General features: G+C 44.0%; 1 protein-coding gene and 2 long non-coding RNA genes across 5 annotated transcripts; 1 reads left to right on the top strand and 2 right to left on the bottom strand.

Moving 5' to 3' along the window:
* Positions 1–10433, top strand: LOC122493993. The gene is made up of 2 exons (XR_006300079.1): positions 1–165; positions 10314–10433. It is a non-coding gene; the product is annotated as an uncharacterized LOC122493993 (long non-coding RNA).
* On the bottom strand, positions 2694–4875 carry LOC122493994. The gene is made up of 2 exons (XR_006300080.1): positions 3921–4875; positions 2694–3195 (listed from the first exon to the last, which is right to left on the bottom strand). It is a non-coding gene; the product is annotated as an uncharacterized LOC122493994 (long non-coding RNA).
* LOC122493992 (carcinoembryonic antigen-related cell adhesion molecule 1-like) lies at positions 10205–27043 on the bottom strand. Of its 3 annotated transcripts, none has more exons than XM_043598821.1 (9): positions 26826–27043; positions 25621–25980; positions 21706–21984; positions 20825–21079; positions 19333–19611; positions 14913–15039; positions 14143–14195; positions 13394–13425; positions 10205–12091 (listed from the first exon to the last, which is right to left on the bottom strand). In XM_043598821.1, exons 1-9 carry the CDS (start codon positions 26887–26889, stop codon positions 11972–11974), a joined length of 1569 nt encoding a protein of 522 aa, XP_043454756.1. In that variant the 5' UTR covers positions 26890–27043; the 3' UTR covers positions 10205–11971. The 3 variants fall into 3 exon arrangements, 2 of the variants coding, with proteins under 2 accessions (XP_043454756.1, XP_043454757.1); XR_006300078.1 differs by having other exon boundaries at positions 12009–12091; positions 14143–14249; positions 26826–27025; XM_043598822.1 differs by lacking the exon at positions 14143–14195 and having other exon boundaries at positions 12009–12091; positions 26826–27025.

Below are 27043 nucleotides of genomic sequence, written 5' to 3' on the forward strand. Positions count from 1 at the left end.
CGCCCCGCTCCCTTGTACTTCGCACCTTTGTTTTACCTAATGTCACAGAGCAGGTGCCACTCTTGGCCACTACTTCACTCAAACTGCTGCCATGGCCCTCACTCTGTTGGTTCCCCACCAATCTGACCATTCCTCTTCAGTTCTCTTTGCCACCTCTTCTGATCTGTTCGTGCCATAAATGTCACTGGTCTCTAGAGTTCTGACCTGTTCTATGCCTTCCTGTCTGTAACTTCAGTTATAATCCATCACTCTTGAGTTGTAGATCTCTACTGTCTGTTGGGTATCTGCTTTTGAATGTGCAACATGTCCCATACTGAACTTACCTTACCTCCAAACCTGGTTCTTTAAAAATAATAATAGTTATTATTATAATTCTTATTATAATAATACATGTGGGCTGGTAGCCCACAGTGATCTCTGCCACAAACCTGCCACCGTTCTCCTTCCCTTTGGCATTCCCTCATCTGGTCAGTCTGGGGTCATGACAATGCCAACTCCTATGTAACTCTCTAACCTGTCCCCTCTTCTCCAACCTGATTCATGCTACTAACTCAGGCCACCATCATCTCCTCTGGATTCCTGCTACATCTTCTCTCTGACCCCCTTCCTTGCTCCAGCCTATTAATTCCGTGCCCCCTCCCATTTGCCGTCCACAGTGCAGCCGAAGTGGCCCTTGCCAAACAAAGTTCTGATCATATCCTTTTCCATAATTAAATTCCTTCCATCCTTCTCTAAAGCAGCCCTCAGGCTGCAATTTGATCTCTTCAGCAAGGCTCCCCGGTTTTTTGTCACGTTACAAATGTAAAAGACCTCAGTATTCTTCAGCTTCCACTGTCCCAGTCCTGCCCTCCACCCCTCCCCAGTTCTTGCACATGATGCCTCAGCCACACCAAACTACTTTAATTCCTGAAATTCCCTGCTTTCTATGAGTTTGGGCCTTTGTACTTATTCTCTCTGCCTAGAACACTCCTGTCACGCCTCTTTATTTTCATATCAGTTTTAGTTAGCTTTCAGGCTTTGGTTTATACCTTACTTCTGTAATCTACTACACTAACACACCAACCTGGGATTATGCCCCTAACGTCCCCAGCACTTACCCCTTTTGTACCACTTACCATGCTCTCTTGAGACTGGTGAATGTACGGTAAGCATCTTGTAGGCAGGGATGACGTGTTAAACTCCCAGGCCCTCGAATAGTACCTTTCACATAATAGATGTTCAGTAAATATTTGTGATATCATTGAATGATTTCCATAATTACTTTGGACATGTTTCTTATTAAATCAGTTGAACAAGTCATATAGAGCTCATAGGGAGAGAGCACAAATGAGGTCCAAGGCCTTAATGTCAGTTTTTGTTTTGTTTGTTTGTTTCTTTGTTTATTATATTTTTAAGTAGACTCCATGCCCAACATGGGGCTTGAATACATGATCCCGAGATCAAGATTCATAACGCTCTACTGACTGAGCCAGCCACGCATCCCTGTTTTGTTTTGTTTTAATTAAAGCAAAAGTTTGGATTTTTGCAGTGTTACTGGCTGGCTATGGGTCTTAATGGGGTTATGGGATAGTATAGTTAAACCTAGACTCCAGCTAGCTGACATAGTCCAATTCCAGACCTTTAGATTTTTTTTTTTTTTGAAGAACAGCTTTATTGAGATACAATTCATATACCATACAATTCATCCATTTAAAGTATATAATTCAGGGCTCCTGGTTGGCCCAGTCGGTTAAGCGTCTGACTTCGGCTCAGGTCACGATCTCATGGTTCACTAGTTTGAGTCCCACATCGGGCTCTGTGCTGACAGCTCAGAGGCTGGGGCCTGCTTCAGGGTCTGTGTCTCCCTCTCTCTCTGCCCCGCCTCCACTCATGCTCTGTCTCTCTCTCTCAAAAATAAACATTAAAAAAATTTTTTTTAAGTGTATAATTCAATGATTTTTAGTAAGTTCACAGAATTGTAGAACAACCATCACCACAGTCAATTTTGAGCATTTTCATCACGCCAACAAGAAACCCTATACCCATTAGCAGTGCTCCTCATCTCCATCTCCTCTCTCCTCCGCTGGAAACCAGTAATCTACTTTTTGTCTCTATGAATTTGACTATTCAGGATATTTCATATAAATAAAATCATACAATCTGTGGTATTTGTGACTGGCTTCTTTCACTTATCATGATGTTTTTAAGATTCATCCATGTCGTATCATTTATCAGTATTTTATTTCTTTTTATTGCCAAATGATATCCATTGCATGCCCCATTTTGTTTATCCATCCATCAGTTGATGGATATTTGGGTTGTTTGCACCTTTTTGGCTAGCATAAATAATGGTGTTTATGAACATTTGTGTACAAACTCTTATGTGGACGTAGTTTTTATTTCTCTTGGGTATATATATATATATATATATATATATATATATATGGGAGTGGAATTGCTGGGTCATATGGAGGACTTGTGGTTCTTCTTCTTCTTCCCCTTCCCCTCCTTCTCCTTCTCCTTCTCCTCCTCCTCCCCTTCCCCTTCCCCCTCCCCCTCCTCCTTCTTTTCCTTCTCAGCTACACCCAATGTGGGGCTTGAACTCATGACCCTGATATGGAGTCTGATGTCCTACTGACTGAGTCATCCAGGCACCCCAGGACTTAGGATTCTTAAGAACGGAGGCTGCTTTACACAATGAGCTCAAAAACACATGAAGCACTAATAACTCTTGCTCTTTAATTTGTTTATTTACTGACAGGCAAAGTTTTACAGCTGACTCTTTGAAGAATTGGCATTAATCAAATTTCTCTATCTGATACAAAGTAGCCAACGAATGCGCAAAGTCCAGTTTTCCTGTGTAGGAGAATAAAGGTCTTCTTGGGTTTAAACGGAAGTGGGAGAAGTTAGTATCTGTTTCTGCCCATTTCTACTCCCACTCTGCCATACTCCTGGACCACACAGGGCTGGCTGATGGAGTCACCCGGGAAAGCTTCAACTGGGAAAGCTGGCCTAGGAACTGATTTTCGCCGTAATTAGATCACTGCTTCCATCTCTGTATTTATGATAAGAACTTACTGTTCCTTTTGTATGACATCTGTCTCTGGCTCTTCTTTGTTCATCTCCATCATCTCTGCCACCATATGTACTCCTGTCTTCTCCCTGCTCTTTCGTTTTTTCCTCACTCTCCTGGTCATGTCAAACTGTTCCTTGGTCCTATTTAAGACAATAAAGTTATGAGACTCATGTGAGTTTTAGGATTCCTTTTATAAGTATATCATATCCAGATAAATACGGGCACCTTAAAGTAGTTGTCCTGGGTGGCTGTACATTTATTCCAAAACTTCTGTTGTTACTTAAACTATTTTGGTTATTTATTATGTAGAGTTGCTCTCAAAACCAGTCTGATCCCTACAAGAAGACTAGTTTCATTTCCCTTAATAATCACACCTAGTATTGCAAGGGCCTCCCACTCTGCTTGTATTTATTTGCTTGTATTTATTCCCAGTTCCCTCTTTCCTTTCTTGCTCTAGTCCCCCCAATAAGAGGAGTTCTGGGTTCAGATAGGGACACAGAGACGCAGTGAAGGGAGATTGGTATGTTTCACAAGACTTTGACCTTTAAACAAAGCATGCTTAAGATGCTCCAGTGTTCCATTTCTGCTTTGTGATCCCCTCCTCAGCCTTTTTCAGAGGAAAAAAAAACCCATAAAATAGTAGGGCTGGGAATATGGCCTTGAATTGTTCTCCTCTCAGGGGGAGAAATGAGTAGGGAGAAGTACTTCCAAGGGCTCCATTTCCTTCCATCCTGGGTAGTTAACGTTTTACCAGCAGTTCGTTCGCCTCTAGGGGAGACAAGGATCATGTTCCGGCCCCACCCCGCTGCTCAGGGTAGAGGGCACTTTGTACAGAGCTGTGATTTGAGAACAGCCTGCATCGGACCTTATTCTTATTTTCGAGTCTGTAGCTGCCTGTGATCTTGTATCTTCTCAGCTCTGAGGATTTTCATATTCTCTTCCTCTTTGAGTTTCTGCTCTGGGGAGAAAATGAAGATGTTTACTAGTGGGGGGAAAATAAACCCTGAAATTTGCAAAATAAAAGTTAACATATAGCTGAGCTTCCTGCCCATCATGCCTCCATCTTCCCCCCAGCAGTTTCTGAACCTCCCCAAACCCCAGTGAGATTTTGGTTGGTTGTACAAATATATCTACAGGATTCCCTTAACGAGGGAGCTGTGTTTGAAGGCTTTGTGTTCTTGCTACCATCTTACCTGTTTTTCTCTTTTCCAGAGAATTCTCCTTCTCACAAATAGGTATGAGACCAGTGGCCGAGAAATACAGCCTCTGTTCACCCTTCTATTAATTGCAGAATAAGTGATGCAGAGGCTGGTTAGATAATATAGCTGTGGGTAGAGAGCAAAAGGAAGCATTGGAACACCTGCCAGGGATGAGACCAGAGATCACCATTAGTGAATGAACATCCCTGGAGCAGAGGAAGGGAGGAGGTGGAAACAAGAAAGGGAGCCAAAGGAAGCCAAAGAATTATAGGAACTGAGGATATAATCTATAGGGGAATGAGGGAGGCTAGGCAGAGGATTTTGGTGGTCTCTTCTCTAGTGCCTGAAAGGACAGTTGCTTAATTAGTGGCTATTATGGGCATGGCCTCAGGGTAGATTCTGGGGATATAGAGATAAATAGATATAGTCCCTACTTTACAAGTGTACAGTCTAACAAAAACAAGTACAAATTAGATGAGACTTTCAAACGTGTGGTATTGTGGACTGGGATACTGCTACCATTACTAGCAGTAACATTTTTATAAATTGAAGTATAGTTGGCATACAAGATTATATTGGTTTCAGGTGTATAACATAGTAACTCGACAATTATATACATTATGAAATGTGCACTTACAAGTGTACATCTGTCACCATACAAAGTTATTACAATGTTATTGACTGTATTCCCTATGCTGTGCTTTTCATCCCTGTGACTTAATTTATTTTATAAATGGAAGTTTGTACTTCTTAATTACTTCCACCTATTTCACCCATCCATCCCCACACTTCCCCCGGCTGGCAACCACTAGTTTGTTCTCTGTATTTACGAGTCTATTTCTGTTTTGTTTGTTTAGATTCCACACATAAGTGAAATCCTACGGTATTTCTCTTTTTCTGTCTGACTTATTTCACTTAGCATAATACCCTCCAGGTGCATCCACGCTGGCAAGGTTTCATTCTTTTTTATGGCTGAGTAATATCCCATTGTGTGTGTGTGTGTGTGTGTGTGTGTGTGTGTGTGTGTATCACATTGTCTCTATCCATTCATTTATCAGTGGATACTTGGTTTGCTTCTGTATCTTGCCTATTATAAATAATGCTGCAATAAACATAAGGGTGCATATATCGTTTTGAATTCACGTTTTGTTTTCTTCAGCTAAACACCCAGAAGCAGAATTGCTGGGTCATATAGTGTTTCTATTTTTAAGTTTTTGAGTAACCGCCATACTGTTTTCCCTAGTGGTGGCACCAGTTTACATTCCCAGCAGCAGTACACGTGTTCCATTTTTTCCACATCTTTGCCAACGCTTGTTATTTCTTGTCTTTTTGATACTAGCCATTCTGACTGGTATGAGGGGATAACTCATGGTGGTTTTGATTTGCATTTTTCTGATGATTAGTGATGTTGAACATCTCTTCCTGTGATTCTTGGCCATATGTATGCCATCTTTGGAAAGTGCGTATTCAGATCCTCTCCCCATTTTATTTTTTATTTTCTTTTATTAAGTAAATTCTCCACCCAACATGGGGCTCATGAAACTCATGACCCCGAGATCAAGAGTCACATGTTCCAGGGGCACCTGGGTGGCTTGGTGGGTTAAGTGTCTGATTTCAGCTCAAGTCATGATCTCGTAGTTCGTGGGTTTGAGTCCAGCATCAGGCTCTGTGCTGAGAGCTCAGAACCTGGAGCCTGCTTCAAATTCTGTGTCTCCTCTTCTCTCTGCCCCTCCCCCCACTCACACTGTCCCTGTCTCTCAAAAAGATGAATAAACGTAGAAAAGAAAAAAGAGTCGCATGTTCCACCGACTGAACCATCCAGGCACCCTTCCTCTGCCTATTTTTTAATGGGGTTACTTTTTTTTTGTTTGTTTTTGTTTTTGTTTTTGTTTTGATGTTGGGTTGTATGAGTTCTTTATATATTTTGGATATTACCCCCTTATCAGATATATCATTTTCCTCCCATTCAGTAAATTGCTTTTTCATTTTGTTGATGGTTTCCTTTGTTGTGCAAAAGATTTGATGTAGTCCTAACAGTTTATTTTTGCTTTTGTTTCCCTTGCCTCAAGGAGGCAGATCCAGAAGAATATTGCTAATGCTAATATCCAACAGATTACTGGCTATGTTTTCTTTTAGGAGTTTTAGGGTTTCAGGTATTAAGTTTAGGTCTTTAATGCATTTTGAGTTTTTTGTGTATGGTGTAAGAAAGTGGTCTAGTTTCATTCTTTTGTATGTAGCTGTCCAGTTTTCCCAGCACTATTTATTGAAGAGACTGTCTTTTCCCCATTTTTGTCTTCTTTGTTGTAGATTAATTGACCATATAAACATGGGTTTATTTCTGGGTTCTTTACTACATCCCATTTATCTATGTGTCTATTTTTGTGCATGTAGCATATTGTTTTAATTACTGTAGATTTGTAGTATTGTTTGAAATCATGATACTTCCAACTTTGTTCTTTTTTCTCAAGATTGCTTTGGCTATTTGGGGTATTTTGTGGTTCCATACACATTTTAGAATTATGTATTCTAGTTCTATGGAAAATACTATTGGTATTTTGATAGGGATTGCATTGAATCTGTAGATTGCTTTGAGCAGTATAGACATTTTAATAGTATTAATTCTTCCAATTCACGAACGTGGTTTATCTTTCCAATTATGTGTGTCTTCAATTTCTTTCATCAGTGTCTTAAAGTTTTCAGAGTACAGGTCTTTCACCTCCTTTGTTAAATTTATTCCTAGGTATTTTATTCCTTTTGATGCCATTGTAAATAGGATTATTTTCTTAATTTCTCTTTTTGCTACTTTGTTATTATTATAATGAAATGCAATAGATTTCTGTATATTAATTTTATATCTTGCAGCTAACATTTATTGTTTGCCTACTGTCTTCTAAGCATTTTACACATGTACTAACTCATTGACTCCTGACAATAGCCCTGTGAAGTATGTATTGTTATAATCCCTGTTTTATGGGTAAAGAGTCTGAGGCACAGAGACATTACAAGTAGCTTGACCGATGTCTCAGAGTAGGCCCTCAGGAGCAGGACCTCCAGGTGGTCTGGCTCCAGAATATGTGCTCCTAAGTAACATGGTCATCCAAAGAGTACGCAGGAATTCTGCTGCTTCACATTTGCATGCCTTTGTACCACTTGTTTGCCCTTTTGCCTCTAATACTTTTTCTAAAAGACTCTGGTCAAGCAGAGGATGCTCCTTTGACATCTTCTCTGATTTCTGTTGCCTATCTCAGGGGGGGCAGTCACTTTCCTTGGAGTTTGAATAGCACTCTGTCAAATTTTGTTAAACTACACAGTAGTGTATTTGTTGGAATATCTGATTCCTTGTGTTACGAGCTTCTGGAGAGCAGGGACTTTTTTTTTTTTATGGAAAATTTCAAATAGTTGCAAAAATAAAGCTAATAATAAAATGTATCTACATGTACTCATTGTGCAGCTCCAGCAATTATTTCATGGCCAGTATTGTTTCATTTATACTCCCCTCCTCAAACTGGGATATTTTGAAGCAAATTTCAGACATCAAATAATTTTATTAAGATTTCAATTATATTACTAAAATATAAGGTATCTTTACAAAAAACATAACCACGATACCATTATTGCACTAAAAATGAGTACTTCTTCAATATCATAAAATATTCACTGTTCAGATTTCTGTAATTATCTCCTAATTTTCTCTCTCCCTTTCCTTCTCTTTGCTTCTCCTGTTTTTGTTCCTTTATTTCTTCCTTTGCCCACCCCCCTTTTTTTAAAGCAGAGTTGTTTGAATAAAAATCCAAATAAGGGCTTTAGTTTTTAATCTCCGTGTTCTCATTAGCACCTGGCTTAGTGCTTGACATATAGTAAAACCTCAATAAATGTTTACTGAATGAATGACTCATCAGAAATCTATGCACACTGGAGAGTGTGATGCTAAGTGAAATAAGCCATACAGAGAAAGACAGATACCATATGGTTTCACTCTTATGTGGATCCTGAGAAACTTAACAGGAACCCATGGGGGAGGGGAAGGAAAAAAAAAAAAGAGGTTAGAATGGGAGAGAGCCAAAGCATAAGAGACTGTTAAAAACTGAGAACAAACTGAGGGTTGATGGGGGTGGGAGGGAGGAGAGGGTGGGTGATGGGTATTGAGGAGGGCACCTTTTGGGATGAGCACTGGGTGTTGTATGGAAACCAATTTGTCAATATATTTCATAAAAAAAAAAAAATCTAGTTTGTCTGAAAAAAAAAAAAAAGAACAGTTTGCATTAAAAAAAAAAAAAAAAGAGGGGCGCCTGGGTGGCGCAGTCGGTTAAGCGTCCGACTTCAGCCAGGTCACGATCTCGCGCTCCGTGAGTTCGAGCCCCGCGTCAGGCTCTGGGCTGATGGCTCGGAGCCTGGAGCCTGTTTCCGATTCTGTGTCTCCCTCTCTCTCTGCCCCTCCCCCGTTCATGCTCTGTCTCTCTCTGTCCCAAAAATAAAAAAAAAAAAAAGTTGAAAAAAAAATTAAAAAAAAAAAAAAAAAGAAATCTATGCACATAAGTAGAATTCGTGTAACCTTACTGCCATAGTTGGTTGGTTTCTTGGGGTGGCTTTTGGTTTCTGGTCCCCTTAGTTAGGGACTGACTCAGATGCTTGCTGCTATCAGTGCTTGTGAATGTTACTAAAGGTGTGAGGACAATCAGAGTATCTGTGACTCAGACATCTACAGGCTAGAAGGAAATGGGCCAGACTTTCTTGTCTGTTTTTTGTTCTTAGTCTCTTGGTATCTCACTTTGAGTTTGGACGGACCATGTTTGGCTTTTTTGCTATTTCTTCAGAACAGGGATCCTGAAGGAGCTCCTCAAGAGCATGAACAGAGCTCACATGGTCTGGGTTGTTCAGGGTCATGGGAATGGAGCGAACAAGGTATGGAGAGGTGTTAAAGAATCATCAGGCTTTGATGATGTATCGAATCTGGGAAATAAAAGAGCAAGGTCTGAGGAAATAGGGGTGGCACAGAGAGAGGTGAGTGAGCTGTGGGGTTGGCAGGGGGAGACCCGGTTTAAATGAGGGGGAATTTCATAAGGAGTTTGGATGTTAGTGTCATGAGATCTGGGAAACAGCCCTCCCTAGTAGGGGCTAGAGAGACAGATGCAGGAGCCATCTCTGGAGAGGTCCTCGAGGCTGTGGAAGAGGGTGGTGTGGAGGTGGACAGTTGGCGTCCCACTACTAGATCTGGTGTGGGGTGCAACGCACGGGTGGGGGGTGGGAGGAAGAGAATGCCCAAGAAGGAAAAGTTGTCTGTGATGCCTTAGGTGTTGTAGAAAAGTGGGTCTTAGACATTGTAGAAGTGAACAATGTGAGGACAGTGAAAAGTTGTCCAAGGATGGACACTGACTTCATGCTGCCTCTAGAGGTCTTGGGTGCAGAGGGGCCAGGAGAAACCAGATGATGAGGAAAGGGGAGTGCAGCACATGTTTCCATGGCTTGGAAGTGAAGGAAATGAGATAATAGGCTAACACTTAGTGGGATTAGTAAATGAAGGGTATTCAGGTTAGGAGAGTTCTGACCTCCCAAGGGGGCAGAAAGAAGGAAGTAGGGACTCTGGAGGTGCCTGTGTGCCTGGGCCTGTGGAGACTCTGTGAGTAAAAGCTGTATTCAGCTGCTTCTGATTCACCGGAGACACCCCTGCAGGAAGTGTTACTTGTCCCTAATAAAGAGGCCGGGAGATCTTTGACTCATGAAATCATCTTCTTACCCAGAAGAAAATAGGCAGTTTCTTCTGGGAAGGTTGAAGCTATGGCTTGTTGTTTCTAGATAGACTCACTTTGTTAGCAGGCATGCAAATGACGTGAGCTAATTTTCTGATCACTAGATCAAATATCTATAGACTTGGGCTTGCTCTGACTCAGCAATTTGTCTTTCTTCCTCCTGTAAAGAAGATATTATTTCAAGAAGTATCAACGGCAGCATGTTTTTGTCTAATTGATAATTTTTATTATAAATATAGAGCAAGTTTCACAAATAATTCAGAAGTGGCCCTAGCCAGGCAAAATTAAATAACACAGAGTAGCATAGATGAGGGGAAGTATAAATAGACTGTGTGAGGGTTAGAAAACCCTTGAAAGAGGTACCTGAGTACAGAGAATTCCCCACTAGCCCTCTTTGAGGGGCATCTGAGACACAGCATGACATCAAGTAATCAATACAGAATAAAAGCCTTTTCTCAACAGCCCCAAAGAGACTCCCGTCTGCTTAGAGGGAGGCTGGATGGGAAGTGCATTGACTCTCCTCCGGCTCTTCTTTTCTGTTCTGCACACTGGGACTTGACCCCATGGGAGAAAACATTTCAGAGGCTGTTCAAGAAGCCTCTGGCCCAGTTACCACCCTCCCCTGTCCTAACCTCTCACAGCCCGGGTTCCCAGGAGCATCAGCACAAGTGCAGCTTTCCAGGGTGTAAACAATGCCAGCAGGGGCTTGAGTGTGTTCCCTTCAGGGCATCCCCACTTGTCAAGGACCAAACGCACCTTAGCAGAGGCCGGGTCTCCTGAGAAAGTGAGTGGGACAGACACCACGCACAGCAGAGACCCCCGTGGAATGGAATGGTGGTTGAAGACTGGCCTGAGATGGGGAAACTGAGTTAGACCCATCTAGCCACAAAAGAGCCCCAGACATAAATGCCTTGAGCAACTCCTGGCCAAGGGGACTTGTGGGTTTGGCGGCTTCTTTCCCCTAAGGCAGGCAGATTGGCTTACATAGATAAGCTAAGTAAAAATAGCCCCTTTCACATAAACTAGCAGATGCAAAAACTAAAATGGCAGAATGTCTCAGAGAAAAGGGAAAAAAAACCCAATATGCCAAATTGGGCATTCTTTAACAATTATTTAAATAATCTCTGAAGGGTGGCTCCTCTGACTCCTCTCCCAAATTCCCAGCTGATTGTCTGTTAAGAGGCGAATGTTCTCTGAAGCTATAAGCCCTCCTTCTGTGAATATTTCCTTGAATAAAGCCCATAAAGTTGTGAAACATATTGCATTTGTGGGGCATTTTCATTAGGAATCGCCTGTGGACCTTGGCAAATAATTTCCCTAATTGCTTCCAGTGGGTTCTCTGAAAACAGGCTTGCCAAATGGCTTTGGTGGCATTCTAGTCAAGCAGCAAGGTGTTTAGGCCCTGGTAGACAACTCTGATAGTAGACAAAGGTGGAGAATTTGCCAGTTCAGCATTGGTTATATATTCGTTTGCCCGTGTATGGTGGGTTCACACTGGGCTTTGGGGAGATAGAAGCTTTTACTTTTACTTCTTTCCTCTCTTCTTTTCTGGCACATGCATTTCAGTGGATCAGGAAATAATTCACAAGGTTACGGCAAATTCAAGTTAGACTCCAATAGGACAGGACTGGGGTGGGAAGGAATGACTGTGCCCTGAATAAGTAAGTTTAAAACAAGTTTAGGTCAGGAAAACTTGGGAGGGGCAAAAGTTCTGGCAACCGCCCAAGATCTGCTTTGCCAAATTTCAATGACTAGGAAGGCTGGGTTTCCTAGGAATCCCGGATGTACCTTTTCGTCTATTGACACTGAAGGGAGGGGCTATAACCAGGCAGCCTGCAGGTGCCTCAGTTAGGGAGTGAAATGGGGAAAGAGGCTTCGTCCCCTTTTCCCTGAGGGGAAAAGGGTCTCCTAGTGATGGGGATGAGGAGCTTGGGAAGGAGTCAGCAGCGCAGAGAGCAGGACAGAAGGTATTACTTCGTTTGGACTTCTGAATACACTGTTTCTGTGGCTGTTAGGGGTGGGGAGGCTGACGCTGATTTCTTTGGTGCCTGGACATTGAAGTTCAGGGAAGAATATGCAACTTCATCAGTCTGAAAGGCATGAACAGTGTGGTCAGTTCAACCAGTGTCATAGGTCAGGCTCTCACCTTGTGTCGTGTGATTGAGCACCACGTGCTATCACCACTTTGAAACCTTTAGTTTTGGAGAAGGGCTTTTATTACCCATTACTACTCTGCTTGCTAACATCCTGTGGAGTGATCATTAGAAGAGGTAGATTATAATATTCATAGTGAGATGCGATGATACAGCAAAGAGAATGGACAAGCTACAAATGCATAAAAGGATATGGATGAATCTCACAAAACAATTTTGAATGAAAGAAGCTAGACACATACAAGGATATACTGTGTTGTTCATTATGTAAGAGCATAAACAGACAAAAGTAATCCAGTGCACTGGAAGTGAGGATAGTGGTTACTTTCTGGAAGAAGTCCAGAGCTGGAGGGTGTTTGGGGGGGGTAGGGATGGTTTGTTTCTTGATCTGGGTGCTGCTTGTGTTCAACTCATGAAAATTTACACATGGTTAAAATGCATTTATGATTTTAAGCACCTTTTGATATATGTGTATATTCTACTGAAGGGTTAAGATGAGAAAAATGTGGTAAAATTATTATAAAGTAAAGAACCAAGACCTCAGACCCACCAGAATGGACACTGTACTTTGTTGGTAAGAGCAGGGTCAGTGGAGGTAGAGGAGGGAGAACGGCTTAGTGACTTATGCTGGGCATTGTGCTGGGTGCTTTCCATTTGCCATCTCATTTAATTCCTTCAACTTCTCTTTGAAGTAGGCAGCATGCCCATTTTACAGATGACAAAGCCAAGGCTCAGAGAGCTTAAGTTACTTGTCCAAGGTCACAGAGTTACTGAGAGTCAGAGCCAGGATTTAAACAGAGGATGAGGTTAATTCCAAAGTCCACGTTCTGGCAATGAGGTAGACTCAAGGGAATAATTAACCAGTACTCCTTTGTTTGTTACCGTTTTGAGGAATTTTGACCCAAACTTGATCTCACATTTGTGTTTTCAAGAATAACCCATTCTAGGGGCACCTGGGTAGCTCATTCATTTAAGTGTCCGACTCTTGATTTTGAGTCAGGTCATGATCTCACGTCACAGGTTCGTCAGGCTCTATGCTGACAGCGAGGAGCCTGTTTAGGATTTTCTCTCTCTGCCTCTGTCTTTGCTCCTTCCTTACTTGTGCAGGCAAGTGCACGCACGTGCACACACACTCTGTCTCTCTCTCTCTTAAAAATAAATGAACATTACAAAAAATAACCTATTCTACACAGAGATATTTCCATGAGAAAATGAGCCAGTGAAACTGGCTGTGCTTACCTTGTTATGCACATTGTCAGAGTGGTCCTGACCTGGGGAAGCAAAGGAAGAGTTATCAATCCATGAAAATGCAAAGCTGATTTATGGCCTTGGAACAGGGGTTGGAAGGTGGAGATGTGTGTGGGGTTCCTAAGCTCTCATGATTTCTAGCTGAAGGAGCTGGCAGGTGGGAGCAGGGTAGGGCAAGGAGGTAGCCTATGATGGCTTGAGGAATTCACTTCCTCAGTGTCTGTGGTCCACACCCAGGGCATTAGTACCAGAGGGGGGGCAAGAGTAGAGCCCAGAAGGCCTTAGTTCACTTCTGAAAATTTCTTCCAGTTCACAAGGCCTTGATTTTTGCCCAGATGTATTTCTCAGCAACAAGCTTCAGTGGCAAGGAGGGACGTCGAGGCCCACAGTACCCAGAGCACCACAAGACAGGGAGAGTCTCACCAAAGGAGAATGCCCACATCCATCATAGAGGCAGGAGGGGGAGGACTATGGGTGAGGAAATGGCTCCTGGAAACATGTCCATCTTATGCAGGCCTGCCTGGCCCAGGTGAAGTGAGCGTCTCTCCCAGGGCTGTGTCTCAGGGGAATCTTTTGTGGCTAGAAGGGTATGAGGACCTATGCCAACCTAAGGTTGGGAAATGGAAATCCCTTCTAAAAATTCAGAAGGTACTGAGTAGTTCGGGAATCCAGGATTCACTGATGGGGCGGGGCACGTGGTGGAACATGTCAGGTCTCACTGGGTGAGTGGCTTTACTTACTGTGATTGGAGGCTGAGGGTTTGTGCTCTGTGAGATCACGCAGGTCACTTGTCCTAAATAAATATCAGACAGTGTGACTGCTATTCCCAAGCATAGGATCTTTGCTCCTTGAATTAGGAAGGACATCATCAGCAGGTAATTCCTTGGGGCTCCTCAGTGTTCATTTATACCTGGATTATACTGCCTTCCCTCTTAGGGCCTCTTTCTTGTGTACCCACGGTCCCCTCTAGGCTTTACTCCTGTCCTGTTTGCTGGATGTCCACATTTAGGTCCATTCTTTATCAACTGCATATGAGCCTACCTGTACGCTGACACCTTTCTTCTTTTGTAGGTAGATGCTGTTTTCTGTCTCATTTCACTTATTGCCCAAAGAGGCCTTTGGCTGTTTGTACCTCTTCTTAGCTTGTCCTCCTGTCCTATCCCTCCCTCCTACTACTGTCAACAGAGCATGTGACTCCCGTTCTCCTGTTCCTCCTTTCATTTTCTCATTTGTTTCCTTCTTGGGCCTTGGCTTCCCTGACTGGGAGACAGAAGTATAATGGGATCTGCCCCCTCTAAACAAGATGGGGATGGGAATTACCATGTCCGAGAGAGAGTGGGGTGCAGGAAGCATGGAGAAGAGATCCACAGGAATTAGTGCCCAGAAGCAGGGGTTTAGAAAGGAGGAGGAGTAGATCCAGGCCCAGAGACAGAGGTGAAGTCTCCTTCCCTCTCCCAAGCATGGCAGTTAGCCTTGGAGAAAACAGAACAATGGGGAAGGGCCATCATACCCGCCAGACTTTCTGTTACACAGAAAGTACAGCAGGGCTGCTATGAGAGCAACCCCGGCCAGGACTCCAATCACGATGCCGGCAATAGCCCCAGCGGAGAGGCCAGAACTTTGTTGTGTGAAATCATCTGTCAGGGAAAGAAGAGAGAAGAATGAATGAGGGTGACATTATTTGGCAGTGGGGGTCCCCCAGGGGACAACTCTTAACATGTAGTGGTCTCCACTCGTTCCTTCAAGGAATACATTTTCTGTGGGAAGTTTGCTGTGAAGTGATTAGCTGACTTCATCCGTCATTTTTTTTTTCTCTCACTGTATTCTAGGCTGGTGATGAGGCTTGCCTCAATTCCATCCTGGCCTTTCTGCACTCAGATATTGTGAAGGCCTTGGAAATGTGAGAAAGATTGATTGCTATTTTTGTATAACTTCCCATCTTTTCATGGTCGCACATTTTTCTGTGTTCAGGTGTGGCACCAGACTCCACCCACTCCTGCTTACTTTTCCCTCACAGGCATGTTTCCCCAATAAATAAGTAAATATTTTTCTCAATAAACATAAATAAATAAGTAGTCCCACTTTAGCTGCATCTCAGGGGATAAAAACTAACATAACAGGCTTGAAACTTTGCACTCAACTCCTTTTTTTCCTTTTCCATGTTCAGTCAGTAACTATGTCCCAATGGCTTTTTTGCATAATGCTTTCCATACCCATATATAGTACTGTTCACATCTGTTTCTTCTTTTTTATTTCTGTTGTCCTTACCAGTGAACTCAAGCCTGTATATAAATGTTAGCTACTGTTATGGGGTACTTACTATGTGCTAGGCTCTGTGGTAAGTACTTTACTATTGACTCATTTGATTCATATAATAACCCTTTCAGATAGACACTATTTCCATTTTGCAGATTAAAAACATTGAGGCTGAGAGTAGTGAATAATTTATCCAAAGTCATATGGCCAGTAAAAAATGGATCTGGGATTTGACTTTAGGACTACCTGACTTTGTAGAAGCTAATGATAATAGTAGTAATAATGGCAGCTAACACTTATGGAACATTTCCTCTGGGCATAGCATTTTTGCTAAGGGTTTAATTGTTACGTTAAATCTTTAAAACAATACCATGAAGCAAGTACTCTTATTACCACTTTCAGTTGAGGAATATTAGGCTCAGAGAAATTAAGAATCTTGTGCAAGAAATTTGTAATTGCAAATACTTACATTAAAAAAAGAAGACCTCAAATCAATAACCTAACTGTACAGTGTAAGAAACTGGAAAAAGAAAAACAAACTAAACCCAAAGCTAGCAGAAGGAAGGGAATAATAAGGATTAGAATGAGGAAAATAAAATAGTGAGTAGAAAAACAATAGAGAGAATCTATGAAACCAAAAATTGTTTCTTCAAAAAAGATTAACAAAATTGACAAGCCTTTAACTAGATTGACTTTAAAAGAAAAAGAAGATTTAAATTACTAAAATCAGAATTGAAAGTTGGGGGGAGAAAAGAAAGTGCGGGAAATTACTGTCAATTTTATAGAAATAATAAGTATTATAAAATAATAAATATTATAGGTACTATGAATAATTGTATGCCAACAAATTAGATAACCTGGATGAAATGGACAAATTCCTGGAAACACAAAATTGACCAAGATAGAATCATGAAGAAATAGAAGATCTGAATAGATCTATAACTAGTAAGGAGATTGAATTAGTAAAAGCATTCAGCCAAAGATGTTGACATCTTTTCATGATAAAAACCCTCAAACTAGGAATAGAAGGAAACTTTCTCAATATGGTAACGGCCACATATGAAAAACCCACAGCCAACATCTTCCTCAATGGTGAAAGACATTGAGTAAGATGTTTTTCCTCTAAGATTAGGAACAAGACAGGGATGCCTGCTTTTGTCACTTTTATCCAAAATAGCATTGAAAGTCCTAGCCAGAGCAATAGTTAGGCAAAAAAAAAAAAAAAGTGTCCAAATTGGAAAGAAATAAAATGATCTTTGTTCACAGAGGACATGAACGTAGAAAACACTAAAGATTCCACAAAAAAAGCTGTTATAACTAATAAATACAGCAAAGTTGCAAGATACTAAATCAACACACAAAAATCAGTTGTATTCCTATATACTAACAATGAATAATCCAAAAAGGATATTAAGATAATTCTATTTACCACAGCATCTAAAAGAATAAAATACTAGGAATTAATTTAACCAAGGAGGTGAGAGACTCATACACTGAAAAACTACAAAACATTGCTGAAAGAAATTAGAGACATAAATAAATGGAAAGACATTTCATGTTCATGGATTGGAAGACTTAATATTATTAAGATGACAGTACTACTCAAAGTGACTACAGATTCAATGCAATCCTGATAAAAAAATCCCAGTGACATTTTTTTTGCATAAAATCTATCCTAAAATTCATACGGAATTTCAAAGGACCCCAAATATCCAAAACAATCTTGAGAAAGAACAAAGCTGGAGGACTCATATTTCCCAATTTTCAAGTTACCACAAAGCTTACAAAGCTACAGTAATAAAAACAGTGTGGTACTAGCATAAAGACAAACAAATAGACCAATAATACAGAACAGAAATTTTAGAGATAAACCCTTATATACATGGTCACAGGATTTTTGACAGGAGTGCCAAGACCATTCAATGGAGAAAAGACAGTCTTTTCAGCAAATGGGTGTTGGGAAAACTAGATGTCCATGCAAAAGAATTGAACCCCAACTTAATATCATATATGAAAAATTAACTCAAAGACCTAAATGTAAGAGTTAGAACTATAAAAACTCTTAGAAGAAAACACAGGGTGAAAGCTTCATGACTCTGGATTTGGCAATGACATCTTGGATATGACACTAAAAGCACAGGCCACAAAAGAAAAAATAAGTGAACTGGACTTCAATTAAAATTAAAACCTTTTATGCATCAAAGGACACTATCAACAAAGTGAAAAGACAACCCCCTGAGTGGGAGAAGATATTTATAAATCATATAGGCCATAAGGGGTTAATATCCATAATAGAGAACTACAACTCAATAACAACAAAAAACCTACTCAAAAAATGGGCAGAGGATGGGGCACCTGGGTGGCTCAGTTGGTTGAGTGTCTGACTTCAGCTCAGGTCATGATCTTGTGGTTCATGAGCTCAAGCCCCATATCAGGCTCACTGCTGTCAGCCTGTCAGTGTAAAGCCTCCTTCAGATCCTCTGTCCCCCTCTCTACCCCCCGCCCCCACTCACGCTCTCCCCAAAAATAAATAAATATTTAAAAAATGGTCAGAGGACTTGAACAGACATTTCTCCAAAGAAGACACCCAGATAGACAACAGGCACATGAAAAGATGCTTAACATCACTCATCATGAGGGAAATACATATCAAAACCACAATGAGATACCACCTCATGCCCATTAGAATGGCTATTATTTAAAACAAAACAAAACAGAAAACAAGTGTTGACAAGGTGTGTAGAAACTGGAACTTCTTTGCATTCTTTGTGAAATGGTGCAGTCACTGTAGAAAATGGAATGGCAGTTCATCAAAAAATTGAACAAGGAATTACCATTTGATGCAGCACCTCCACTTCTGGGTATATATGCCAAAGAAATGAAAGCAGGGATTCGAACAGATATTTGTATACCCATGTTCATAGAAGCATTATTTGTAACAGCCAACAAGTGGAAAAATGCAAAAGTTCACAGGCAGATAAATCATAGACAAAATGTGATACATACATACAAGGGAATATTATTCAGCCTTAAAGAAGGAAAGAAATTCTGATATATGCTATAAAACGGATGAACCCTGAAGACATTATGCTAAGTGAAAAAAGCCAGACACACAAAAAACAAATATTGTTATGATTACATTTATACAAGGTACTTAGAATAGTCATATTCATAGAGACAGAAAGTAGGATATAGTGGTTACTGGGGTTAAGGTCAGGCATGGGACATTATTGTTTAATGGGAACAGTTTTCATATGGGAAGATAAACAGTTTTGGAAATGGGTAGTAGTAATGGTTGTACAATATGAATGTCCTAATGCCACTGAACTGTATGCTTAAAATTGTTAAATGGTAAACCTTACGTATATTTTGCCACACACACACACACACACACACACACACACACACACACAAATGGTAACAGAGGGGAAGAAAGAATCTTGTGCAAGGTCACAAGAGTAAATGCCAGACCCAGGATAAGAAACTAAGTATATTTGATTCAGACACTTAGCTTTTAACCACTTTGCCATTCTGTTTACTGAAATGCTCTCTTGATTGCTATTCTGCCCCCTGTGACTTCTATCCATTTTGCACATCATTGGTGAGGATTCTTCCCAGGAAGATGGAACACGGTGTTACTTACATTCACCTTACGGATGTAAGGTGTCACTTACATTCCACATTCAGCTTGACGAGGTCACTTTTGCTGGAACTGACTGGGTTGGAGACCTCACACTGATAATCCCCGGCATCTTCCCTCCTGACAGGGTCTATGGTGAGGGTGCTGTTGTCTGGGGACAGCTTCATCCTCTCCGTGAGCTTTAGACTCTGGTTATTGAAGAACCACCAGATGGAGACCCCTGTGTTATTTGTAGAGCAGGTCAGGACCACAGAGTCCTTATGTTCTGTGGCTGTGGTGTTGCTGATGTTGATGGAGGGCTGGGACACTGGCTCTGTGGAGAAACAGAGGAGGTGACAGAATGAGAGGGGGCCTGGGGCCATGCTCCTTCTTCCAAGATCTCGGCCACTCCGAGGGCCCCACTGGGCTCTGTAAAGGTGCCCCAGAGGATGGCCCTGATGTCTGCAGAAGAATGAGTGTCTTTGTTCAGGTGGCGATCTATAAGGAGGGGGCCGTGCCTCCCCGTCTGACCTTCAGGTCCCCTTCTGGCCCTCAGTCATCTGTCTGGTCTGCCTGGACATCAGCACCTCACACCTCTTAGCCCATGTCCAGCATCCCCATCAGCAGGTGGAATTTTTTACCCAGTGGCTTTTGTGTGACCCTTTCTAGAGTTTTCTGAAAAGATCAGGCACCTTTTTTAGTATGGGAGCTTTACATAGAAAGGGAAGATATTTCCCTTTTGTTAAATAATTAATTAGAAAATGAGAACAGCCTAGCTAGTCTTTGTGAGCTTAGGACCTGGAAAAGTTCCAACCTAAAGGATTTCTCAGTCTGAATAAGATTTTTACTTCCTGGCCTGTGGGTTGAATATTACAGGGAGGAGACGTTTAGAGTAATGGTTACATGTTAACAAAAGGCTGGTACTCTTAGCTGTATGTATAAAGATCTACTTTTGCACTGTTCCTTCTGTCCCGTGTAGGGACTTCATCCACCTACTTTTCAATTATGCACCATTATTCACTGTCCTCCTTTGGTGTATCATACGTGCTGGTGTCACCCAGTGTTATGTAGCTGGTAGACTTCAGAACCAGGACACAGCCCAGAGGCGTCTGCACCAAGGCTCGCTCTGTCTCATTTCCCTGCAGCCTCACCTTAGGGAGGTTCTGGAGCAATTGGTGGCACAGTTTGGCCAGACTGCAGAGAGGCTTCTCATGTACCTACCTTCTCCTGTCCCACCACAGATGACATTACAGCAGAGTCAGTCACTGGACGAGCCAGTAGCAAAAAGAACCCTCCTTCTCCCTCTGTAAGCCCCCTCCACTACATGGGGCTGAGAGAACCCTATTCCCACATACCAGGCTGGACTCAAAATCTGCCATGAGAAACGAGAGAGCAAGGGGAGGAAGTATCTGTAGACGTGATGGGAGAGTTCAGGGACAGATCTGTGTCGCAAGCAAATGCAAATTAACTTCTTCTAGGCTCTTTTCTGAAAACCAGACAGATCTCCACCACAGTGCTTGATGCAAATGCTCCAGGGATCCACTTACCAGAGACTGTGATAGTCTTGACCGTGAACTTATTGAGGCGAGTGCCAGGGTTATAGGCGAGGCAGGTATAGGATCCACTATCATTCACAGTGATGTTGGGGATAAATAGCTCCTGTGAGGATGGCTGGGGGCTCCCATTGATAAGCCAAGAATACTGTGCAGGCGGGTTAGAGGCTGAGTGGCAGGAGAGGCTGAGGTTTGCCCCTGGACGGTAATAGGAGTCTGAGGGGGAAATGGTGGGGGCATCCGGGCCATCTGGAGCAAACAGAATAAAGCCACACGTGATGTAATCCAAGGGAAGGGGAAGATCCTGGTCTGTATAATGTCCACAGTATCCCTCTGAGCTAGGTCATAACCCTGTTTTAGAAAGTCCCAACCAGGGCACCTGGGTGGCTCAGTCAGTTAAGCATCCTACTCTTGGTTTCAGCTCAGGTCATGATCTCATGGTTTGTGGGATGGAGCCCCATGTCAGGGCTCCGTGCTGTTAGGGTGGGGCCTGCTTGGGATTCTCTCTCCTTCTCCCTCTGACCCTACCTCACTAATGCTCATGTACTCTCTCTCAAAATAAATAAAAATTAAAAAATAAATAAATAAATAGTCCTAATCATAAGCCCCCTGTGTTCACTGAGCCTGAGTCTGAGATATTAACTTGTTTCCCTCTCATAGGCTATCGACCCTCCCAGGGAGGAGCAGCCTGTTCCCTCCTAGTCTTGGCTTAGGCTGGGCCTTCCCAGGTTTGCCTGAGATAAGAAGCCATGGCCAGCCTGGGTGTCTAGGTGAGAGTCAGGTACTCAGACCCCAGAAGGACAGATGTGGCCTGGCCTCTGGCAGCGTGGATTTGGGCTGGCAGCCTGGGCCATGTAGGAATACAAGTTACTCACAGAGAACATTCAGGGTGAATGGGTCACTACGACCGGCACTGACTGGGTTCCAGGTTTCACACTCATAAGGTCCTGTGTCATTCCTTGTGACACCATGTAAAGTGAGAGTCCTGTTGTCCAGGGATAGCTCCAGCCTGGCGCTGTCCGGGAGGCTCTTACTGTTTACTGACCACAGGTAGCTTGTGTTCTGAGTCTGAGGTTCACACGTTAATACTACAGAATCCACGTTCTCCACGGGGTCCGAGTTGTTGCTTGTGATGTTGGGTTTGGGTAACTCCGCTGTGTAGACAACAGAGAGAACATTGCCCTGTGTGGTACCTGTGATTCCTCCAAAGGCATCTTCAATCAGAGCTGCCTTCTCTCATCTGTCTGCCAACCCGAGTCCTTAAGAATAAAGCAGATCTGTGTATCTCAAGACAAATGCAAGAAGATGTGAGGGCTCAGAGAACATAGGGCCCCTGCTCTCTGTCTGAGAGCAAGGACAGACTTTCTCAGGGTTTGGTTGTGGAAGACACAGGATAGGGAGTCAGAGACCACCCCAGATCTCTCCTGGTTCTTCCCTAACCAGTGGACTGTCTGACCAACCTCAGAGGCCTCACCTGGAAAGTACAGGTGCTGAGGCCCTTTCTACTGCACAGACCCACACCAACCAACCTACGTGTGTTTTCCACAAGGCCGTGCTTTCCACAGTTATCCTGGAGATGGGTAATTATGGGCCTTCCCAGAATTTGAAACCCTGGAGAACACTGGGCAGCATGGCCTGGAACAGGGTATTTGAGAAGAGTAACACCCAGGGACACCAGGGGCAAGCCTGGAGGTCAGCCCAGTACTAAGGCTGCAGGGCCACAAAGTTAGGCAGTCCTGCTGAAGTGCTCCATGGTGACTGGCATGAGACAGTGACTCCACACAGGGTAGAGCAGAGTCAAGACTAGAAATGACCCAGAAAAGAGTAAGGGGGGACAGGCAGGACCTGGCTGGCTTTGGCAGAGAACTATGTGCTCTGCCCTCAGTCTTTAAAGTCTTTTTTTCCCACTGCAGAGGGCAGTGAGGACCATATTGGTCTTTCCTGAAATATAAGTGGATGTTTTCGAATGCAGAAGGGGTGAATGGTAGGAGATGGTGGGGTGGAGGTGGGGGTATTTGGCCCCATGGACCATTTGTAAACACAGTTATGAGTTGGAAAATTGAGACGTTAAATTGTTTTCATATATGAAAATCACTATTAATACCCGAAAAATCTAAGACCAGTTTCTCTAGGAATATCTCTCTAGAGAGCACTGTACGTTGTAGACCAAGTTCTGCAGTCAGTCAGGGTCGCATCATGATCAAAGGAAGATGTTCTAGCGGGTTCAAAATCAGTGACTCCCTGGGTAGAGAAAGGCATGTGAGTCCTGGTAAGAAACAGAATTGATTGGGAGACAGTCTGCGGTGTCTCTCTTATATAAAGGGAGGGATGATACGAAATTAGTAGAAATGATATGTGTTATGTTAGTAAATTTAGGAAAGAGGTCCTTGCCACCAATTTCTATGGACAGTCAGGCAAAATGGAAAGAAACCCATACTTGCATGTGGCTTTCTTTTGATCTCAGGAAACATAAGTTTGATCAAATTTATCCAAATTGGGCAGCATCCAAGTGAAAGGACAGTGACTGGTAGGTCTCGCTGTGTGAGAGGGTCCCACCCTACGGTAAAAGTGTCACGTGAGCACCCAGGTGCATGTGAAATAGGCAGTAAACTAGTCAGATGGCACAGGGTCTGGCCAGCCCCACCTGGGAAGAAGCACTGGGAGGAACGGGAGCCTCACCAGGATGAAGATGTGAGTCAGGAGTAAAAAGTGTGAAATGAGCCCATGAGCTGGGGACTGCAGACCTGCCCTTCTGTCTTTGACTTCCTGGTTGAGTCATGTAGAAGAAAGTAGATCAAGGGGTCACACGTCCCTGACATGTGGTGTGTTCCACTTGTTGGCATCATGGAGAGAAAGAGACCTGGATGAGGGAACGGTGAAAGCTCGTTTCTCCTGGTGATCAGGCTGCTGTTCTGACTGATTTCTGCATCCTTTACTGTTGCCTGGGAGGGTGGGCCTGGCCACAGATGTTAGCAGAAGAATCCAGGGAAGGCTTAAGAGTAAAGAAAGTTATGCAGATCAGGGGGAGTCCCAGCTGAAAGGAGGAAGAGGAAGAAGATGAGGGACATAGAAGGAACAGAGAACCAGAAATATCCAAGGCTGTGAGCAGTGGGGGTTACAAGTGACTTCAAAGACTCCAGGCACTGAGAGTCCACAGCTGACCCAGGGGCATGACCAGCATATCCCTGCAAACACTCTCATGGCTGAGCAACACCAAAGACTCTTCTCTGGGAGTGGCCCCGGGGGGCTGGTGGTCAGAGGGATAGAACATGGGTCTCAGCCCCTAGAGGGACAGGGAATAGAACCTGTCCAGAACCTCCTAGGACTCTGCATCCAGGCTCTAGACTCTGAAGAGACTAATAATCATTCCTTCTTCCCTCCCTCCCTCCCTCCCTCCCTCCCTTCCTTCCTTCCTTCCTTCCTGAAACAGCAATGGAGTTCTTGGGCCTGTACCAATTAGGGGTATACAGTAGGAGGAGAAGGCAGAGTCCTTTCCCTCACACTCCAATGGGAGTGACATCAACATAACAGGAAACAAATAAGTGATTCCAAGTCCAAAGTAGGGAGCTGTGGATTGGCCACCTGAGGGGAGGCCTGGGCATTCCCAGCACTGACTCTGATTGTTGATGAAGGTAATTTAGTTCTTGAGTAAAAACAGATTAACTCCTCATTTGCTCTCACTTCCCAGACCAGAAAATCTACTTTGAGCTGTGGATCCCTAAGAAAGGTCTGATCCAATAGCTGGTCTCAGGGTCCACAGATGCCTAATAAGGCCCCCTGGGTGGATAAGTCCAGGCTGTGGCTACAGACAAACCTCATAGGATTGTGATCTGCCTGCCGCTCATGGTCTGTGTGACTCTGATTCAATGTCTGCATCACCCCATGCCTCAGTTTCCCCTCAATAAAGTCAAGTAAATGGTCTCAGGCTTGCCATGTTGTCTGTAATTAACCTTAAATATTTCACACTTACCTGGCCTAAGGCTTGGTATAGAGGAGCTTCCCAAATAAACATTTATTATTATTTGCCTTCATGAGAGACAGCTCCTGGGCCTGATCCCTGGTGCGGGAGGAGCACCCAGGAGCATCTTCTCTCCTCTGTTCCTCCCTGGGGGTGCTGACCTTCCTCTGGAGTCTCCTACAGCTCCAGGGCAGTCAGACAATGGCCTAGGGACCTTGCCTACCTCTGCTCTCCACCCCAACTCTCAGGTGAAAGACCAGGCTCTACCCCTCCCCAGATGTGGCTCTTGGGACTGAGCCCTGGCTCGTGACCAGCTCAGGAATCTCAGGACTCAGGCAGCAGGAAATCATTGCTCCCAGTCAGCCCTGCCAGGAAGCCAAAACCCAACCTTGGCACGGACTCCCCATGATCATTGCAATCAGGAGCCCTGAGACAGGGGTCTGGGCAGGGGCTTTCTGAGCTGAGCTTCTCTATGAGGAACCCAGGAGGCCCCTCAGGCCTGGCCTGGACTGAGCCCTGCAGGGTCTTTCTCAGAGGCATGATCACAGGGAGGAGCCCAAGGGGTTGGACTGAATCAGTCTGGCTCTGCTGAGTTACTCCCATCAGACTGGTCCTTCTTTTTGCAGTGAATGTCTGCTAGGGGTAGAATCCAGGAAGGAATTCCGATCTTATGAAGTTTGTGTCCACTGTGTATGTCCTGCACTAAATGCTCAAACCCCACATGGGACACAGTGCAGAAGGGAAGGGAGGCACAGTCCAGGCCTGTCAATCCTGTGTGTATGAGGTAGAATTCACTCCACCCGACATCAGAGGTGACAGACGAATTACTCACGATATACACGGAGCTGTCCAGTTACTCTTTCAACTTGAACATTCCTCTTTATGATTTGTAGGGTGTAGTATCCTGTGTCCTCCAGGCTGATGTTCTGGAACAGCAGGGATCCATTGTGATATAATGTCTCTCTGCCGCTGTGTGCAAATCCTGGGGTAATTTCTTGTGAGTCTACTGCATATGATACAATTTCCCTACGGGGATCTATAGTTGTCCCTTTGAACCAGCCAAAGCCTAAAAGATTGGCAGGCAGATTGTGGACACGCAGAAGAACGTCCTTCCCTTCGGCAGCATTGGGCGGCACCAATTCAATAGTGACTTGGGCAGTGGTGGGAGGGTTCCAGAAGGTTAGGAGTGAGACTAGGAGGGAAGAGAGAAGACCTGGATCAATATTTGGCCTATGTATTGGGACGGAAAGATGTGGCCCTGGAGACTGAGCAGGTCCTAATCGCTCAGCCTTGGGCCCAGGGGTGAGCGTGTGTGTGTGTGTGTGTGTGTGTGTGTGTGTGTGTGTGTCCTACTGGTCAAGGTCAGCGGCACGACCGCCATGACTTCAGTGCTTCTGAACTTGTGATTTCCTCTGTTTCCAGTACTCTCCCTCAGATGTCCGTGGGCTCACTCCCTCACTGCCCTCAGGTACCTGCTCACACTCAGGGGGTCCTTGGGAGAGGCCTGCCCACACCGCCTCCTCTAAAGACCCTCTGTCTTCACATTCTGACCTTTCCCTGCTCTGTTCCCTTCATGGCCTGTCAATGCCCGACCTCCCATTCTGTGTCTTTGCTCGTCTGTCTTCCTCCCCAGAGAAGTGTGCTCAGGGAGGGCAGGGACTCTGATCTGTGTTGTGCCCCAGTGGTGGGGCCGGCTGCAAATACCTGTGGATGAATGAATGAGTGTTCCCAGGGCCCAGCATTGATCTGTCAATATCTCAGGTTGGTGGGAGGGGCAGCGTTTAGGGTCCCTGGTTGCTCACATCGTTTCCAAAATTCAGTCCTCAGTGATGAGTAACTTGGGACACAACACGTCGTCACTCGCTCGCCTCTTCCAGATCATGAGATTTTCCTGTTGCTGAGCCGGGAACCCCTGTCCTGCCCTGCCCTGCCCTGCCCTGTTCCCATGTCCCCTCTCGGCGCCCCATCCTCCCCTGGGAGACTGCAGCCAGTCTCTCTCTTCCCTTGACCCTTAACCCAGGGGATCGTCCCTCTCACCTGCCAGCAGGAGCTCCTGCCAGGGAACACGCCCTCCTCTGGGAAGGGCCGAGGGGGGCTCCATGCCGCCTGCTGCCTGCTCTGTCCTTCCCTCTGTGAGGAGAGCTTCGGCTCCAGAAATGCTCAGGAGCACCGCTGTCACGACAAGTTGGCTCTGTGGTCCTTCCTCCCTCTGTGCTGAGCCGCCTCTGGGGGCAGGAGCGCTTGGCCGGGTCACG

Source organism: Prionailurus bengalensis, chromosome E2 (genome assembly GCF_016509475.1).
Source record: "Prionailurus bengalensis isolate Pbe53 chromosome E2, Fcat_Pben_1.1_paternal_pri, whole genome shotgun sequence".
Taxonomy (NCBI): Eukaryota; Metazoa; Chordata; class Mammalia; order Carnivora; family Felidae; genus Prionailurus; species Prionailurus bengalensis.

Bases quoted from the DNA above. Each gene is read 5' to 3' on its own strand.
- LOC122493992 (XM_043598821.1), bottom strand. From the start codon at position 26,889: ATGGAGCCCCCCTCGGCCCTTCCCAGAGGAGGGCGTGTTCCCTGGCAG. The intron at 21,080-21,705 runs GTGAGTAACTTG...TGTTTGCTCCAG, and splicing joins ATTCACCCTGAATGTTCTCT to ATGGCCCGGATGCCCCCACC. The intron at 12,092-13,393 runs GTAAGCACAGCC...CATGCCTTTCAG, and splicing joins CTGACAATGTGCATAACAAG to ACTGATGAAGTTGCATATTC.